The following is a 20,709-nucleotide window of genomic DNA, read 5'->3' on the forward strand; positions in this document are numbered from 1 at the left end:
CTGCCAGTTAATGCAATGAAATTCGGTTCTACCAGATTCAGAAGAGGGTATGTGAAATAAATAATTTTGAGAAGAAACTACCTGATGAGTCAGAGTGAGTGGAAACAGAGAACATAAGTAGTCAACTTTTTGCCACATATTGTTTAGAAAATTTGGTAGGTTGAATCTGTTTGCTACAGAAATCTATTGAAAATGTAGTCTTTTAATATGTATCATGTCACAGTAGCAGTTATTGCCAGATTTGTGTTAGTTTTGATCTCTCATTGGGATTTTTTTGTTGGGTGTTTACTATGTAGTATAGTAGATTATAACTATATGTAGTATGTAAGATATACAAGTAGAATATACACCAGTATGATTATAGCAACTTTATGTCAACAATTCATCTCTTTAAGTATTTATGATACAAGATGTAGCTGGATTGCTGCATGGTGATGTCCAAAAAAAAAAAAATCCAAACAGTAGACTTTGGAGAGGCTTATAAGACTAGGGTTATATTTTAGCAAAGTCACTAGACATTTCTGGCTTCCGTTTTCTCATCTCTGCGATTGAGACAGTTGCCCTAAAAGTTCTAACCAAAACCAAAGTCCTCAGATTGTAAATACTGAGACAGCTATTTATCTAGAAATGCAGGTTATGAATTTAAAAAGAAAAAAACAAAACTTGTCTAATTTACTTGGGTACAATTTTTGCTATATACTTAAATGTTGATCAGATAAACATAAAAATTCTATTTATAAGGTTATTATTAAAGTTATTGAAGACTGATCTAAACATTTCTTCACTTATTTTTTTTTATTCTGCAGTGGAGTCTCTGGCATTGTCACTCATGGCAGGCATGGAGCAGAGTTAAGACATTTGCAGTTGAATGAATACCTCAAAAAGTTAGTCTTGTAGGCTTTATTTTCTGCATTATATTTCTGTACGTTTTAGGTTTTCTTAAAGAAATAATACTATCTATTGTATAACTGGATAAATATTTTACTATTGTTTCTCTTCAGAGACTATTATAAACTATATGGAATTGTGCATATGAAAGTATGTAAATAATATATATTAAGTACATGGTATTAGTACTTTATTTTTTCCTTTTGTAAGCTATAGATTCATGATATTGTCTGAAGTATCTTAATTAGACCATAAACTGAAATATTTCATATTTTTAATTGCTTATTTTTGAAACAGACTTAAGGCACTTTAAATTCTCATTTTGCTGCTATACATTCAACATAGAATTTTTAAATGTAGTCTTAGACTATCTATTTCCCTGAAGGTTGCTTTGAATTCATTTTACCCTTCCCTGAATCACATTTATCTTATTTTTTTTTACATGAGAGCTATCAGGTAGAGAAAATACACTGACCAAAAAAAATTTCATCAGATGTTACAAATAGAAAATGCTTATTATGCCATAATGCCAACCACTAGAGCATACCTACTTTTGTTTGCTGTTAATCAACAACTTGCTTTAGCCAGACAAAATAAAATGTGGTTGCCATGCAATGTGTTTGTATTTTTTTTTGGTAAACCTTATGACAGGCTCCTGCTCACATTTGACTTGATCTTTATACCATCTGTAGTTTTGCAGTTATTTCTTAAAACAAAAAATGGAAGGAAAAAAAAACCCTGCAGCACATTTTACTAGAGGTCTTTATAGGTAAAGGAGCATGGGAATAATCAATAATGTTGGGTCACAGATTGTATGTTTCATAGACTTGCTTTATGAAATAAACCAATTATGTTAAAAACATGCCCCCTATTAAGTCAGTAGGCAAACCTCATCTGGAAATTCAGTTACTTTCACTCCTACTTTAATTTTTAGTAAACCTGTAACATTTTTTCTTGTAATTTCAAAAAAATGGGGTGTTCCAGGAGGACTAGCACTCTGGGGTGAGCCTTTTTCAGGGTTACTTATCCACCTTTGGTGCCCCTCTTCACCCAACTCTCACCTGTATCTCCAAGAAGCTGTAGCATGTGCAGTGTGGCAATACCATGGTAAAACTATTGGCAGATGGACTAAATCAGGTTAAGGGTAACTGACAGACCTCAGACCCATAGGTAAATGAGAGAGATGTCTACCTCAACCATGTGAAGACTTCGCCTAGCAGAATGAGAACAGTTTGTTCCACCATCCATGAAAGTGCCTTGAAATAGGCACTGTGAAGCACTTAGAGCTTGGTCAGACATTGAAGATGCTGTGGTCATCCACTGCATACTGGGCCATTGCCAGTTTTGACCTTTGTCCTGCCACTGGGCTTTGATGACTCTGGAAGAAGGAGTGAGGCAGATGACTTTGTGCAACTCTGCCTAACTTAAATATAACCCACAAATCAAGACATCACCCTGTTATGTCATGGGTCCTCTTCAAAAACAAAGAACAACTTAACGTGTCTTAGAGTTACAGAATATTAGAGTTGAAAGGAAACCTTAAAGATCATCCAACCCCAACCCATCCCTCTCCTTTTACAAATGAGAAAAATGAAGCCCGAGGAAAGGAAATGACTTGTCCAACAAGGTCACATGAAATTGAAATTAGAACCCAGATCCTAACTCAGTCTGTACTTTTTCCTCTGTCTTGGTCTCATTTTGGAGTTGTATAACAGATACTGTACTTTCTGATTATTACATGTTGTAGTTTTTTTTTATCATATATATTAGAAGACTAGATACATTTGTTGGGTAAGGACCCTACCTTTAAAATTCTCCATGATGTAAGATATTTATTGATATTCTCTCACTCTTGAATGAGATTGAGTGACTGGCCAAATAAGGACCATTCTAGTGACATAAGAGAATTTTTCCAAATATCTTGAGAGAACCCTTTCAAGCAACATAGATTGGCTCCCTTACCCTCTATGAAAAAGAAAACATTTACTGACAACTACTGTCAGTCCTTATTTGTTGACCAGCTTTAAGTGTTCAGCCTACTGAGGCAGTAGGATTGATTTTTAGTTTCATACCTGTTTCTCACTCTGGCTTTCCTTTTAGTTAGGATTTTATAAATGTACCAACTTCTAAGCTTCATTTATTTGGTTGGCCTTCTGGTACACTAGCTAATGATCCCTTTGCTACCCAAAGAATGGTGCAAAGCCTTTTTGGGCTCCAAGAATATTTGTCCACAAGAACATATGTAAAGTTCACTTTAGCAGTGGAGTTGGAATGGTTTCTTTAAGTTTGATTTTGATTATTACTCTTGGAATGAAGAATCTGACAGGCCAAATTGCTAAAATGAGTATTTCTTTGAATTAATCTTTAAGCAGTTTGTAGGATTGTGTTTTTTTGATTACTAAACACATACTTTTTTTAAAAATCTGAATCCAGTTGCCATTTCTTGATAGAAACAACCTGGATTAAGTGGCCTTTATCTAAGTATTTAGAAGAATTTAGAATCATAGAATTACAAAATGTCAGAACTAGAAAAGACCTCAGAAATAATCTAATCCAGTTTTTTTATAAGTGGGAAATTGAGTAATTGAGCTAGTAAATATTTCCGAAATGTATTTTAAAAAGTTATAGTGCCAGAGTTTTAGAAGTAAAATTTAGAAATAAATTTCTACCTTCTCTTACTACATTGATTTAAAGATCTAACTTAAGAACAATATTATACAATCCCTGTGAGAAACCAAGAGCAATGTTGTAAACTCTATTTCCTAATGCACCGTTTCAGTCCTCCACTGATTATAGCCATTTAATGTCTCCTAGCCATCTGGTTTAACTGCACTGTACCCAGTTATAATCCATCACCTCAATGTGAGCTCATCAACTTTTCCTTCATGTTAGAAGCATGCTTATGCTCATTTATGGCTGTTATTTCTTTCCTCAGAATTTGTTCTTTACTCAGCATAATCATAGAGTTGTTAGCTCTCCCCTCGTTTTCTTGAGATGAAAGAAAGTGTACTATCAAAATGTCAACATTGGATACTAGACCAGTGTCTTGAAAAAAGTAGTTTGAAAAAACTTGAAAAGAAGTTTCATAATTGTTTTTTGAATGAATAGTAATTGGGGATCTCTTGGCATCCAGCCTTCAGAATTGAAAGCAATATGTAATGTATTAATTCCCACTTCTTAAAAGCTGTTTAGTGTATATGGAACCACCTCTCTTCATGAGAAATTACTGGCTACATTTTTAGTACAGTGTTTTCTAAAATTGATTTGGGCACAGAACACTTGGGATTTTTAAAAAGTCCATAAATGCTAGTCTGGGGTCATGCAATGTACCTTCGATAAATAAGGATGAAAAGGAAGGAAAGGTGGTTGAAAAAAGCAGGAAATTTTATAGCAAAGTAGAGGTTTATGACATTTTCAGATAACTGGGATGAATAACACATGGGGTGACAAGATTAAAATAATATAGCCATTATCTTTATAATGCTTTAAAGTTTGTAAAGTGCTTTACAGATTTCTTATTTTATCCTCACAACAACTCTAGGAGCTAGATGATATTATTCCCATTTTACAGATGAGGAAATAGGCAGACAAAAGGTTAAGTGATTCACCCAGGGTCATACTGCTTTGATCTCAGTAGGCTAGAGTGCTGGACCGAATCTAAAATGAAATTAATAGGAATAAATATAATTTCTTACACTAAAGTTCAATAAAGTCAACCTCATGAGTTCAAGATGAGTGAAGTATTGCTAGATAAACTATCCAGAAATAATTGTGGGAAAGAGGTTAGTGGAACACAACTTTATACTAAGTCAACAGTATGTTGCTCAAAAAGTTAACATGGGCTTAGCCTGTGTTGAAAAGCAGTGTGGTGTACTGCAAAAGTTTCAGAGGACTTGAGTAACCTCTGTGACCTTGGGCAAGTTGATTAACCTCTCCAGGCTTCAATTTCCTCATCCATAAAATAAGGAATTTGGATTAGATGGCCTCTAAGAGCTCCCTCCAGTTCTAAATCTGTGGTCTGGGGGCTAAGAAGTCTTGCTGTTCTTTGCTCTAATCAGGCCACGTCCTATGTTTAATTTTAGATACCACATTTTTGGAAGAACACTGATGAGCTGGAGAGTGTCCAGATGAGGGCAGTCAAGATGGTGAAAGGTTTTGAAAGGGATTGTTTGAAGAAATTGGGCCAGGTTAGCCTGGAGAAGAGAGAACTTGGCAGGGACTTGATAGCTAGCTATGCTTAAGTATCTGAAGGGCTATGTGGTAGAAGAGGGATTAGATTTATTCAAGGGCATAACTAGCAACAATGGGTAAAAACTTAGACTTGATATATGAAAAGACTTCCTAACAATTAGAGCTATACAAAAGTGGAACGGAGGTGGTGCTTTCCCCCCTTTAGAAGTATTCAAAACTATTGTTCCATAAGAAGTGATGAATGTATGACAATGGAAGAATTTATGACCAAACAAGAGATAGGGAACATTATTAAATGCACAAAGGATAATTTCATTAAAAAATGTTTTGCACAAACAAAGCCAATGCAACCAAGATTAGAAAGGAAACAAAGCTGGGAAATAATTTTTACAGTCAATGTCTCTGATAAAGGCGTCATTTCTAAAACATGTAGAGAACTAAGTCAAATTTATAAGAATACAAGCCATTCCCCAATTGATAAATGGTCAAAGATGAACAGGCAATTTTCAGATGAAATTAAAACCATCTATAGTCATATGAAAAAATGCTCTAAATCGCTATTGATTAGAGAAATGCAAATTTAAATGACTCTGAGGTACTACATCACACCTATCAGATTGGCTAACATGACAAAACAGGAAAATGATAAATGCTGGAGAAGATGTGGGAAAATTGGAACATTAATGCATTGTTAGTGGAGTTGTGAACTGATCCAGCCAGCAATTTGAAATTATGCCCAAAGAGCTATAAAACTGTACATACCCTCTGACCCCGCAATACCACTTATAGGGCTGTATCCCAAAGAGATCATAAAAATGGGGGAAGGACTCACACGCACAAAAATAATTATAGCAGTTCTTTTTGTGGTGGCCAAGAACTGGAAATTGAGGGGATGCCCATTGATTGGGGAATGGCTGAACAAGTTGTGACATATTCTGAATGTAATGGAATACTATTGTTCCATGAGAAATGATGAGCAGACTTTAAAAAAATCTGGAAAGACTTACATGAACTGATGCTGAGTGAAGTGAGCAGAACCAGGAGAATACTGTACACAATAACAGCAACGTTGTTCGATGACTAACTTTGATAGACTTACCTCTTCTCAGCAATACAATGGTCCAACACAACTCCAAAAGACTCCTGATGAAAAATGCTATCCACATACTGAGAAAGAACTATCGAGTCTGCATGCTGATCAAAGCAGACTATTTGCTCTTTTTTTGTTGCTGTTGTCGTTGTTTCTTCTTTCCTTTAAATAGAAGCAAACTATTTTTAATTTTTTCATGTTTTTTACCTTTTCTTTTTCTTCTTTTACAACTTGACTAATGTGGAAATACCTGATTACATGTATATAGCCTTGCTATCTTGGGGACTGCTTGCTCTCTTAGGGAAAGGGTAGAAAAAGGGAGAGAAGGAGAAAAATTTAGAACTCAAAATCTTTCAAGAAATGGATGTTGACAATTGTCTTTACGTGTAATTAGAAAAACAAAATACTATTGAAATTCTTAAAATGATAAGTGTTTAAACAGAAGCTATTGAGTACGTTTGTACAGGAAATTTTTGGTCAGATATAGGTTGGACTCAGTGTCTTCCAAAGTATATTCCAGCTCTGAGAATCTTTGCTTCTGTAATCAAGTTTTTATCAACATTCTCAGATTGTTGCTTGAATCAAGTATGACATTTAATATTCTTGAGAGACAAATGTTACTAGCATTGAAATTTTCTTACAGTTACAATGAAGAAAGAGCATAGTTTAGGAAATGTTTATCTAACACCTACACTTTCTTATGTTATTTACCCAGTACACGCGGTCCTAGAAAGGTGTGCATAAATATTAAAAAATGAATTTTTGTAAACAGAATCATTTAAAACATACCAGGTAAACTCATTATTCTTTTTTTTTTTAATTTATTTATTTGACATTCATTTTAACAAAATTTTGGGTTCCAAATTTTCTCCCCTTTTGTCCCCTCCCCCCCAAACACCGAGCATTCTAATTGCCCCTATCACCAATCTGCTCTCTCTTCTATCATCCCTCTCTGCCCTTGTCTCCATCTTCTCTTTTGTCCTGTAGGGCCAGATAACTTTCTATACCCCTTCACCTGTATTTCTTATTTCCTAGTATCAAGAACAGTACTCGACAGTTGTTCCTAAAACTTTGAGTTCCAACTTCTTTACCTCCCTCTCTCCCCACCCCTTCCCTTTGGAAGGCAAGCAATTCAATATAGGCCAAATCTGTGTAGTTTTGCAAATGACTTCCATAATAGTTGTGTTGTATAAGACTGACTATATTTCCCTCCATCCTATCCTGTCCCCCATTACTTCTATTCTCTTTTGATCCTGTCCCTCCCCATGAGTGTCAACCTCAAATTGCTCCCTCCTCCCCATGCCCTCCCTTCCATCATCCCCCCCACCCTGCTTATCCCCTTATCCCCCCACTTTCCTGTATTGTAAGATAGGTTTTCATACCAAAATGAGCGTGCATTTTATTCCTTCCTTTAGTGGGATATGATGAGAGTAAACTTCATGTTTTTCTCTCACCTCCCCTCTTTATCCCTCCACTAATAAGTCTTTTGCTTGCCTCTTTTATGAGAGATAATTTGCCCCATTCCATTTCTCCCTTTCTCCTCCCAATATATTTCTCTCTCACTGCTTGATTTCATTTTTTTTTTAAGATATGATCCCATCCTCTTCAATTCACTCTGTGCACTCTGTCTCTATGTGTGTGTGTGCATGTGTGCATGTGTAATCCCACCCAGTACCCAGATACTGAATAGTTTCAAGAGTTACAAATATTGCCTTTCCATGTAGGAATGTAAACAGTTCAACTTTAGTAAGTCCTTTATGACTTCTCTTTGCTGTTTACCTTTTCATGCTTCTCTTCATTCTTGTGTTTGAAAGTCAAATTTTCTTTTCAGCTCTGGTCTTTTCATCAAGAATGCTTGAAAGTCCTCTATTTCATTGAAAGACCAATTTTTCCCCTGAAGTATTATACTCAGTTTTGCTGGGTAGGTGATTCTTGGTTTTAGTCCTAGTTCCTTTGACTTCTGGAATATCCTGTTCCACGCTTTTTGATCCCTTAATGTAGAAGCTGCTAGATCTTGTGTTATCCTGATTGTATTTCCACAATACTTGAATTGTTTCTTTCTAGCTGCTTGCAATATTTTCTCCTTGACCTGGGAACTCTGGAATTTAGCCACAATGTTCCTAGGAGTTTCTCTTTTGGGATCTCTTTCAGGCAGTGATCTGTGGATTCCTTGAATACTTATTTTGCCCTCTGGTTCTAGAATCTCAGGGCAGTTTTCCTTAATAATTTCATGAAAGATGATGTCTAGGCTCTTTTTTTGATCATGGCTTTCAGGTAGGCCCATAATTTTTAAATTGTCTCTCCTGGATCTATTTTCCAGCTCAGTTGTTTTTCCAATAAGATATTTCACATTATCTTCCATTTTTTCATTCTTTTGGTTTTGTTCTGTGATTTCTTGGTTTCTCATAAAGTCATTAGCCTCCATCTGTGCCATTCTAATTTTGAAAGAACTATTTTCTTCAGTGAGCTTTTGAATCTCCTTTTCCATTTGGCTAATTCTGCTTTTGAAAGCATTCTTCTCCTCATTGGCTTTTTGAACCTCTTTTGCCAATTGAGTTAGCCTATTTTTCAAGGTGTTATTTTCTTCAGCACTTTTTTGGGTCTCCTTTAGCAGAGTGCTGACCTGCTGTTCATGCTTTGACTGTATATCTCTCATTTCTCTTCCCAGCTTTTCCTCCACCTCTCTAAGTTGATTTTCAAAATCCTTTTTGAGCTCTTCCATGGCCTGAGCCCACAGAATATTTAGTCTGGATGTTTGGGATACAGAGGCCTTGACTTCTATGTCTTTGCCTGATGGTAAGCATTGTTCTTCCTCATCAGAAGGGAAGGGAGGAGATTCCTGTTCACCATGAAAGTAACCTTCTATAGTCTTATTTCTTTTCCCTTTTCTGGGCATTTTCCCCAGCCAGTGACTTGACCTCTGAATATTCTCCTCACACCCACCTCACCTCCTGATCCTCCCAGCCAGAGCTTGGGGTCTGAGGTTCAAATGCTGCTTCCCAGCCTCAGGGCTTCCGCAGGGGCGGGGCTGCTATTCAGTGTGAGATTAAGTTCAGGTACTCAGTTCAGGGCAGGGCTGCCTCTCAGGCACAGTTCCCTCAGGGGGTTTATGCAGAGACCTTCAACAATGGATCCAGGCTCCTGCCTGCTTGGGGAGCCCTGGTCTGCCGCTGTGTCAGCTACTGCCTCCCGAGGGGGCCTGAGTTATGGGGGCACCACACTCCCCTCTCGACCTGCCAAGAAGACCCTCTCACTGACCCCCGTCACCTGTGGGTGGAGGGACCCGTGTGGCCGCTGGAGATCCCGTCCCTGAAGCCCGCTCAGATCTTCTCCTCTCCGTGCTGCGGCCGCGACAGGGCTGGGCTGGGCTCCGTGTCCGCAGCGCGATGGACCTTTTGTGAGAGGTTTGCAGGTCCCTCTGGAACAGAAATCTCCTTTGCTCCACTGTGCTGTGGCCTCTACTACTCCAGAATTCGCCGTGAGTTCCTTTTTACTGATGTTCTATGGGTTGTGGGTTCGGAGCTATGCGTATATGCATCTTTCTTCTCCGCCATCTTGGCTCCGCCCCCTAAACTCATTGTTCAAATGAACACATTAATTCCCATGACAAATCTTTCCACAAAAGAAAAGATTATTTTATAAAGTAAAATATTTCTGTTCAGATTTCCACATCAGATCAAACTGGAATCATACCTAAAATGATCATTTCAGTGATACAACTTTGGATGCATCACCAAAAAGCTCAGTGCTAAGCTTTGAATTTAATACAAAAACTGCTCAAATCATACCAATTGCAATTTATTATGTTTTATCAGCCTCGTGTCATAGCTGGCCTTGGTGTAAGGAAGAACTGCATTCACATTTCTCCTCTGTCACATATAGGATGTGGTAACCTGGGCAAATCACTTAACCTTTCAGTGCCCCATGCAGCTATCTGAGGAAATAAATTACCAGGAAGATACTGACCTACTTTGGTAAAGAAAGTGCCTCACCGCAATTTCCCCATACAGATGAAATCATAGGTTAGTTTAAAAGGAAAAAAAAGTTTATCATCAATACAAATAATAGTGTCTCTCATTTAGAAAATAATAGTGTTTATCTGTTGAGATTTAGGGAAGAAATATTTTGAGTACTGCCCCATCCCTAAGGTTCGTAGACTCACATTTTTTCTAAAGCCCAACATTAGATTACATTGTGGTAAATAATGACTTCTGAAAGGAAAAAGCATGCATCAGTGCCATCTAGAGGCTAAGGTTTTTTAAAAAAAATACCAGATTTAAACAAGTGAATATAAAACTACAGATACAGCCCTCTTGGTTCAGTAATTTGTAGATGAGATGTTATTTTTAAGCCATCAGTGAATGTCGACTGTTGTATAAAAGAGAGAAATAAATACACATATATACATACATATCTATATCTATATATGTTCTGTCTCCCATTGGAATGTACACTTCTTGAGAGTAGGAACTACAGTTGTCCCTTCCACATTGCAGGGTTAAGGACGCAGCACCTGCTTGATCTGGAAAATCCAGGTAAAGTTTTTTAGCCCTCCCTTCATACCAGAGGAGAACTCTGAATTATTATGGTATTATAAGATAAACTATGTCGATATCATACAATACTATACATACATGTAGTACATACACTAAGCTTCTAGGTCATCTGCTAGCTTTCCTGTGTTGTCTACAACTTCTTCAAAACTCCCCCCAAAACCCCATTTAATTTCTTATGACAACCCAAGATATATTGAAACCTCAATGGGAAAAATTGCAGCATAAAAGGGATAATTATATCTTAAATCTGAATTTGTAGTTCTTAGCACAGTCCCTAGAATATGCCCCTAATAAGTACCTGTTGATTTGTTTATACTTATAATTAATATTCATGAAATACATTCTGCTTTATATAGTGTTCAGTCTACCAAACATCTATTTTATACTCCAAGTAAATGACAGAGCCAAGACTAGAATTTGGATCTACTATGCTCATTTTTCCCACAACTCTTTATTTGTGGTCTGTCCACTGGGGAAGACAAATAATTCCTTTTCCTTACACCATGCTGGTTCTACCATATATTTATATATCTATATCTATATATCTCTCTCTATATAAGCTCTAAATAGATGTATATTGTATAGGGCTTTATTAGTTTGAGACACAGTTAAAATTGCTTTGGCAGAGATCTTCAAGAGAACTCCCTTCCTTCTTATCTCCTCCTTTTTCAGAAGGTGCTGTGTGTGACATTCCAAAAGAAACAGAGATGAATTTTGTTGCAGCAAGGCAGCATGGGGGTAGTGAATACACAAGTAGCCTTTGAGACAAGAATTCCTGGGTTCAAATTTTGCCTGGGTCACATACTTCCCATGTGAACACAGGCAAGTCTCAAAGTGTCATAGCAAGTTCTAATCTTCATTAGTTTTACATCAAACACTAGATCCCCAAGTACAAATCACAAGCTCCTGGAAATTCTGTGGGTGTTTAGAATCATCAGGCTTACCTCTTTCTTTAATAGCCCAAATCTAGGCCTGAGGTTCTACGAGAAATGGGGTGATTGATGTAGGAGCATCAATTTTGGTGTGGCCAGACACCAAATCTTCCAGCGGGAAGTCTTTGGTTCTTACTCTTTCTTCTCTACACTTCCTCTGAGATTATACACACTTCTGCAACTTCAGCTTTATAAGAATGATCTCCAGATATATATATCTCTAACCCCAATATCTCTCTCCAAAGCTCCAAGTCTGTATTTCCATATATCTTCCAAGTTTTCTTCTTTTTCAGTGGTAGCTATGGTATACACTATAAAGGGCAATTCTAACTTATAAAAGGTACACTAGCTTGTGAGACCCTGGACAAATCATTAATTAATTCTTCTGGGCTTTGATTTCCTTTCTTACTAGATAGTGAGATTAGACTAAATGATTGCTAAGGTTTCTTCAAGTTCTCATCCTCTTCTCATCACCTCAAAATCAGCAAGTCTAAAACCCAATCTCATCTTTCCCCCAAAACCTACCATTCTTCTCAATTTGTCAGTGGTTCCACCTAGGCATTACATCTTGGGGTAATTTTTGATATTTCACTCTCCCTTTGCTTGTCTACAAACCTTGTCCAAATCCAGCTTACCATATGTCTATATCATTGTACCTGGTTAATCTAAAATCCTAGCAATTTCAACTCAACAAATAATGATTAATATTTATCCAGAAACACATATTTATCCAGAAATTATTTTCTCTGCCATTGTACCCTCTGGAAAACCAGATTTTGTTATCCATCTAGCTTCTGAGACAAAAGAGACCTCTTGGTTGTGCCCTTAGCCTCACAGCTGCAAACATACATAAACTTACAGGCTTTTCTTCCTATTAAAATATAAGCTCAAAGTATAAATATATATGCCATTGTAACTATGTATAAAGAAGTTAGACTCATGTATAATGAAAATAGAGAATTTTTTATGGACCTGTGTGAGGGAAGTTTGAAAGTTAATAAACACATGTTTTACACATGTACACACACAAAAAAATTCCCTGGGCAGGAGTCCCCTGAGTTCTTGCTTTTGTACTTGTATCCTGGCACTTGGTTCATAGTAAATGCTTAATAAGTGCTTTTTCGTTCTTCTATCCATCCATCTATTATTAATTGCAGTGCTGCTATAAAAGCCAAGAGAGAGACAAAGATGCATAAGGTTATTTCTACTATTAAGTTGGGAAGATGAAACTTATATACAAATAACCAGAATACAGAAATCAAATATAAGAAATAAGTACAAAAATGCTATGAGAATGCTGGAGGGAGAGATCAGGGAAAGCTTCATCGTCAAGAAGAAATCAGTTCTGAGGCCATTTCCTTGCCTCAAAGCTCTTTCTACCTTCACATCTAGACCATGTGAGTTGTCAAATTATTTTTCCTCAAGACCACGGATTTAGAGGTGGAAGGAACCTTAGAGACCATATAGTCTGATTCCCTCTTTTACTGATAAGGTAAAGATATTATGATGAGGTAGAGATTATGTTTCTAAAACACCATTTTTATCATGTCACTTCCCTGCCAAACACATTCAGTGGCTCCCCATTGCCTACAAAGTGCATGTGAGCTCATTAACTTGGTATCTGAAGATCTTCATAGATTTTTGGAAGGTCTTCCAGACTTATTTCACTACTCCTATTCCATGAACTTTCAATTTCCAGTAAAGTAGTTAAAATTGTAATACCAACTTGTCTCTTCCTCCTTGACCCTTATATAACTGTTAACCACCCTTTCTTTCTGCATCCCTTGGTTTCCATGGCACTGTTCTATCCTGGTTCTTCTCCTATCTTTCTTACTGCTTCTTCTCAGTCTCTTTCACTTATTTATTTTTTTCCAACCACCCTCTAAATGTGTGTTCCCCAAGCCTCATCTTTAAGCCATGTTGTCTCAACTTCTCTTCTTGGGTAATCTTATTAGCTCTTACAGGATAGATGTGTATAGCTCTTTTTGCTTCGTGGAGCTGTATCTCCAGTTCTTTGACCAAATCAGAGCATCAAGAAAGTATGGTCAACTTAGTGCCTTTCAGTTAATCAACAAGCATTTACTAAGCATCGACAATGTACCAATTCTGGGGACACACGTACAATGAATGAATCCCTTCTACATGTCCTCAGACACTAGTTGTATGACCTTGGGCAAGTCAGTTCACCTTGTCTGCCTCAGTTTCCTCATCTATAAAATGAGCTGGAGAAAGAAATGATAAACCACTCCAGTATCCTTGTCAAGAAAACCCCAAATGGGGTCAGGAAGAATCATACACAACTGAAAATGACTGAACAATGTTAAGATATTAGGGGACACTCTGTTTTCCAGAGCTAAGGCCCAGTAAGCTGTGCCTTATGTGAAGCTGTGTGCTTCACATAACAACAATCCTTTGCATTCACTCTCTGGATAATCGCACCCTTTGGCAAAATCACATAATTATTGTATTGCTTTTACTAGCACCAGGTGTTCTCTGAGCTTGGACAAGCACTGTCTGGAAAAGCATCAGACAAGTACCCATGTTCCCATCACAAAGTCCTGCTATGAATGAAACTTGACTCATTGTTGCTATTACTCATCACTGTCAGGGCTACAGCTCACTGTGTAGCCATAGGTATAAGTATTGAGATTTGACCATACTAAAGTGCCTTTGCCCCCACCTAGGGGCATGTATCTTATTCCCTCCTTGCTTGCAAGCTGTTTCCCTCACTTTGAAATTAAACTTTTATTTGATTCCTAATTTTACTGTCTCTAGCCTTCTCTACCCATAGGTTAGAGGCCATTGATATCAGAAGTGGGATTAGACATGGAATCAGGCCACTGGACTTTCTGGTACCAGTGGGAATGGACTAGGTGCCACTGGAGATGTATTTCTCCAGAGTCTGATCTCTCCCTCATCTTGTGAGTCCTCTGCATTGTCATTGCTCCAATCCTCTGAGCTCCCACCTTGGTGGAGCTCACCATTCTTTGTCAGGAAAATTCCAGGTCCCCTCTGGTGACCCAGTTCATCTTGGATCATTTGGGTAACTGCACACCTCTGTTAATTGTAACTGCATGCTTTTTGTCCCTCTGTGTGCCTCTACTGTTTTTAAACTGCACCCCTTTATAAAGTTGAAACTGCATGCTTCAGTAACTGTGTGCCTTTGTATGGATTGTAACTGTGTGCTTTGTTAAAATTATCTGTGTCTATTTGTATCTGTCTTGTCATTTTGTTTGTGTTTGTGTTTTTGGAAAAGTCTAATGTCTGTGTGGTATTTGTGTTGTGAGCTAGATTCTGTTACCTTGGAAGATTTAAAGTGCAGCCAATCAGAAAAACTTCAAAGGGCTGCAGCAAGAGAGTTTAGAACATTGGGAAAGATTAATAAACTTTCAGAGTTGAAGCAATCGTCCCAGTAAGCAGGACTAACTCCCACTTCAGGCTTTCCGAGGGAGATTAGGTTCTAACAAAAGAGAAAAAGAAAAAATCTGCAAGACACTTTTTTCTCCTGTCATTTCAGTTTTGGCTATATTGGAACTATAGAAATAAACTTAGATAATCAAAGTTTGTGGAATTACTAAAAACATTTTAGAAGAGTAACAAGCTTGAAAGGAATCATTTTAAGATTGCAGGGGCATTGGCAGAAACTCACTCCCTTCTGAAAAAGCAAGTTTTAGGGTACCACTATGTAGAATTTGTTTTAAGACAAAATAAGGATTAGATTTTATGAAAATTTCTAAAGTAAATGACAAGATTAATAGTTTCATTGTTGTAGGGCAATGAAGGAAGGCAGTTCATTTGGAAATAATCTCAGAGTGTCAGATTTATGGATAAGGGAAGAAGTTAGAACCAAAGAAGATATAGAGAGCATTACAACATGTAAAATAGGTAATTTTGATTACATAAAATTAAAAAGGTTTTGCACAAAGCCAATGCAAAAAAAAATTATAAGGAAAGCAAAAAAATGGGGGAAAATTTGCAACAAGTATCTCTGATAAAGGCTTCATTTCTGAAATATGTAGAGAACTGCCTCACATTTATAAAAATACAAGTCATTCTCCAATTGATAAATAGTCCAAGGATATAAACAGGTGATTTTCAGACAAAGAAATAAAAACTACCTATAGACATGTGAAAAAATGCTTTAAATCACTATTGATTAGATGACTGTAAATTAAAACAACTCTGAGGTACCACATAACACCTATCAGAGTGGATAATATGACAAAAAAAGGAACATGTTGGATGTTGGAGGGGATGTGGGAAGACTGGAATACTAATGCACTGTTAGTGGAGTTGTAAACTGATCCAACCATTCTGGAGAAAAATTTGAAACTGTACCCAAAAGTTTATAAAGCTGTGCATTCTCTTGATTCAATAATATCACTGCTAGGTCTGTATCCCAAAGACCTCCCACAAAAGGGGGAAAGACCTATATGTACAAAAATATTTATAGCAGCTCTTTTTGTGGTGGCTAAGAACTGGAGATCAAAAGGATACTCATCAATTGGGGAATGGCTAAACAAGCTGTGGTATATGATTGTAATGCACTATTATTGTGCTGTGAGAGATGACAAACAGGATGATTTCAAAAAACTTGGACTTACATGAATTGATGCATAGTGAAGTGAACAGAACCAGAAGAACATTGTACACAGTAACAGTAATATTGTTCAATGAATTGTGAATGACTTAGCTATTCTCAGCAATACAATTATCCGAGACAGTCCCAAAGAACTAGAGATGAAGCATACGGTCCACCTTCAGAGAAAGAACTGACATTAATTGAATACAGATGAAAGCATTGTTTTTCAGTTTCTTTCATTTTTTTTCTTTTATTCAAGTCTTCTTGTGCAAAATGATTAATATGGAAGTGTTTTACATAACTGCAAATGGATAACATATCTGATTGCTTACCAGGGAGTGGGGAGGGAAGGGAACAATGGAGGGATAAAATTTGGAACTCAGAACTTTAAATAAAAATGTTAAAAACTTTAAAAAAAAGTTTTGTAAGTACAATACTAAATCTATTAAATAATACATTAATACTGAAACATCTCTGAGTTACTGTGATGAGATGCAAGTATGAACATTTTTCATCTTAAACTAGATTTGTGGTCAAATTATAATATAGGAATGATATCTTCCTTAGGGGGAAATGATTAAACAAGATATTAATGCAAAGATGTAATGAAAAAGTTTTCTAGTTAAATGAAGTAGTAAAATTTGAGAAAAGCAACAGGATTACTTTTTTCTAAGAATTACATACAGTTATATATGGCTGGCTTCCAAAATTTATCATGGAAATTCAGACTTTGAGCATGTTTTGGTAATAAGTTCTTAAAATTGGATATTACACATAAATTGCATGACTAATGGCAAAGAAAGTTAAATTATTTTCTTTTTAATAAGTATTTTATTTTTATTTTCTCCCCAATAAAAAAGTAAAAACAATTTTGAGTATTTGTTTTTAAAACTTGGAGTTTCAAATTCTCTCCCTTCCTCTTTAATAATGAGAAAGGTCTTTTGAGTTACAAAAATCATCTTCCCATATAGGAATGTAAACAGTTTAACCTTATTAAATCCCTTATGATTTCCCTTTCCTGTTTACCTTTTTATGCCTCTCTTGAGTCTTACGTCTGAAAGTCAAATTTTCTATTAACCTCCGATCTTTTCATCAAAAATGCTTGAAAGTCCTCTATCTCATTGACTGTCCATTTTTTTTTCTCTTAAGGATTCTACTCAGTTTTGCTAGGTAGATGATTCTTGATTGTAATCCAAGTTTCTTTGCCCTCTGGAATATCATATTTCAAGCCCTCCAGTTCTTTAATGTAGAAGCTGCTAAATCTTGTGTTATCCTGACTGTAGCTCCACCGTACTTGAATTGTTTTTCCGGCTGCTTGCAATATTTTCTCCTTGACCTGGGAACTCTGGAATTTGGCTATAATATTCCAGGCAGTTTCATTTTGGGATCTCTTTCAGCAGGTTATTTGTCGATTTTTTCAATTTCTATTTTATCCTCTGGTGCTTGAATATCAAGACAATATTCTTTGATAATTTCTTGAAAGATAATGTCTAGATTCTTTGGATTATGGCTTTCAGGTAGTCCAATAATTTTTAAGTCATCTCTCCTAGATTTATTTTCCAGGTGAGTTGTTTTTCCAGTGAGATATTTCACATTGTCTTTTTTTTTTTATTCTTTTGGATTTGTTTTATTGTTTCTTGGTTTCTCATAAAGTCATTAGCCTCCATTTGCTCCATTCTAACTTCTAAAGAATTATTTTCTTCAGTGGGCTTTTGGACCTCCTTTTCTATTTGGCCAATTCTGCTTTTTAAGGTATTCTTCTCCTCATTGGTTTTTTGGACCTCTTTTATCATTTGGCCTAATTTGTTTGTTTTTTTGTTAAATGTGATTTTTTTTTTTATTTTTTTAAATCTATTTATTTATTTATTTAACTTTTAACATTCATTTTCACAAAATGTTGGGTTCCAAATTTTCTCCCCTTTTGTTCCCTCCCCCCACCCCAAAACACCAAGCATTCTAACTGCCCCTATCACCAATCTGCCCTCTTTTCTATCATCCCTCTCTGCCCTTGTCTCCATCTTCTCTTTTGTCCTGTAGGGCGAAATAACTTTCTATACCCCTTTACCTGTATTTCTTGTTTCCTAGTAGCAAGAACAGTACTCAACAGTTGTTCCTAAAACTTTGAGTTCCAACTTCTCTTCCTCCCTCCCTCCCCACCTCTTCCCTTTGGAAGGCAAGCAATTCAATATAGGCCAAATCTGTGTAGTTTTGCAAATGACTTCCATAATAGTTGTGTTGTATAAGACTAACTATATTTCCCTCCATCCTATCCTGTCCCCCATTACTTCTATTCTCTTTTGATCCTGTCCCTCCCCATGAGTGTTGACCTCAAATTGCTCCCTCCTCCCCATGCCCTCCCTTCCATCATCCCCCCCACCCTGCTTATCCCCTTATCCCCCCACTTTCCTGTATTGTAAGATAGGTTTTCATACCAAAATGAGTGTGCATTTTATTCCTTCCTTTAGTGGGATGTGATGAGAGTAAACTTCATGTTTTTCTCTCACTTCCCCTCTTTATCCCTCCACTAATAAGTCTTTTGCTTGCCTCTTTTATGAGAGATAATTTGCCCCATTCCATTTCTCCCTTTCTCCTCCCAATATATTTCTCTCTCACTGCTTGATTTCATTTTTTTAAGATATGATCCCATCCTCTTCATTTCACTCTGTGCACTGTCTCTATGTGTGTGTGCGTGTGCGTGTGCATGTGCATGTGTGTGTGTGTAATCCCACCAAGTACCCAGATACTGAATAGTTTCAAGAGTTACAAATATTGTCTTTCCATGTAGGAATGTTAACAGTTCAACTTTAGTTAGTCCCTTATGACTTCTCTTTGCTGTTTACCTTTTCATGCTTCTCTTCATTCTTGTGTTTGAAAGTCAAATTTTCTTTTCAGCTCTGGTCTTTTCATCAAGAATGCTTGAAAGTCCTCTATTTCATTGAAAGACCAATTTTTCCCCTGAAGTATTATACTCAGTTTTGCTGGGTAGGTGATTCTTGGTTTTAGTCCTAGTTCCTTTGACTTCTGAAATACCATGTTCCATGCCCTTCGATCCCTTAATGTAGAAGCTGCTAGATCTTATATTATCCTAATTGTATTTCCACAATACTTGAATTGTTTCTTTCTAGCTGCTTGCACTATTTTCTCCTTGACCAGGGAACTCTGGAATTTGGCCACAATGTTCCTAGGATCTCTTTCAGGTGGTGATCAGTGGATTCCTTGAATACTTATTTTGCCCTCTGGTTCTAGAATCTCAGGGCAGTTTTCCTTAATAATTTCATGAAAGATGATGTCTAGGCTCTTTTTTTGATCATGGCTTTCAGGTAGGCCCATAATTTTTAAATTGTCTCTCCTGGATCTATTTTCCAGCTCAGTTGTTTTTCCAATGAGATATTTCACATTATCTTCCATTTTTTCATTCTTTTGGTTTTGTTCTGTGATTTCTTGGTTTCTCATAAAGTCATTAGCCTCCATCTGTTGCATTCTAATTTTGAAAGAACTATTTTCTTCAGTGAGCTTTTGAATCTCCTTTTCCATTTGGCTAATTCTGCTTTTGAAAGCATTCTTCTCCTCATTGGCTTTTTGAACCTCTTTTGCCAATTGAGTTAGCCTATTTTTCAAGGTGTTATTTTCTTCAGCATTTTTTGGGGTCTCCTTTAGCAGGGTGTTTACTTGTTTTTCATGCTTTACTTGCATGTCTCTCATTTCTCTTCCCAGCTTTTCCTCCACCTCTCTAAGTTGATTTTCAAAATCCTTTTTGAGCTCTTCCATGGCCTGAGCCCATTGAATGGGCTGGGATAGAGAAGCCTTGACTTCTGTGTCTTTCCCTGATGGTAAGCATTGTTCTTCCTCATCAGAAAGGAAGGGAGGAAATATCTGTTCACCAAGAAAGTAACCTTCTATAGTCTTATTTTTTTTTTCCCTTTTCTGGGCATTTTCCCAGCTAGTGACTTGACTTCTGAGTATTCTCTTCACACCCACTTTGCCTCCAGATCCACCCAGCCAGAGCTTGGGGTCTGAGATTCAAATGCTGCTTCCCAGCCTCAGGGCTTCTGTGAGGGCGGAGCTGCCATTTAATATGAGATTAAGTTCAGGTGCTCAGGTAGGGGCAGGGCCACCTCACGGGGCTCAGTTCCCTCAGGGGGTTTATGCAGAGACCTTCCACAATGGATCCTGGCTCCTGCCTGCTTGGGGAGCCCCTGTCTGCTCCCGTCTCCGCTGCTGCCTCCCGAGGGAGCCTGAGTTATGGGGGCACCCCACTCCCCTCTCGGCAAGCCAAGAGGACCCTCTCACCAACCTTTGGGGCCCGTGGGTGGAGGGACCCACGTGGCTGCTGGAGATTCTGTCTCTGAAGCCCTCTCAGATCTGCTCCTCTCGGTGCCGCATGGCCAAGGCAGGACTGGGCTCGGCTCCGGGTCCGGGGTGCAACGGACCTTTTGCGAGAGGTTGTCAGGGCTCTCTGGAACAGAAATC

At 37.3% G+C, this 20,709-nt stretch overlaps 1 protein-coding gene across 3 annotated transcripts in view; it reads left to right on the forward strand.

The window, feature by feature from the left end:
* TUBGCP5 (tubulin gamma complex component 5) overlaps positions 1-1,503 on the forward strand; it is a 53,354-nt gene extending 51,851 nt beyond the window's left edge. For 2 of the 3 annotated variants that reach the window (XM_072614561.1, XM_072614562.1), the window contains exon 23: positions 807-1,503. In XM_072614561.1, the coding sequence (XP_072470662.1) occupies positions 807-853 (47 nt within the window). In that variant the 3' untranslated portion in view covers positions 854-1,503. Of the gene's footprint in view, positions 1-35; positions 143-806 lie in introns of those variants that run through there. The other variant, XM_072614558.1, reaches the window with a different exon arrangement.
* Positions 1,504-20,709: the final 19,206 nt, after the last annotated feature.

This window comes from Notamacropus eugenii, chromosome 5 (assembly GCF_028372415.1).
Source record: "Notamacropus eugenii isolate mMacEug1 chromosome 5, mMacEug1.pri_v2, whole genome shotgun sequence".
Taxonomy (NCBI): Eukaryota; Metazoa; Chordata; class Mammalia; order Diprotodontia; family Macropodidae; genus Notamacropus; species Notamacropus eugenii.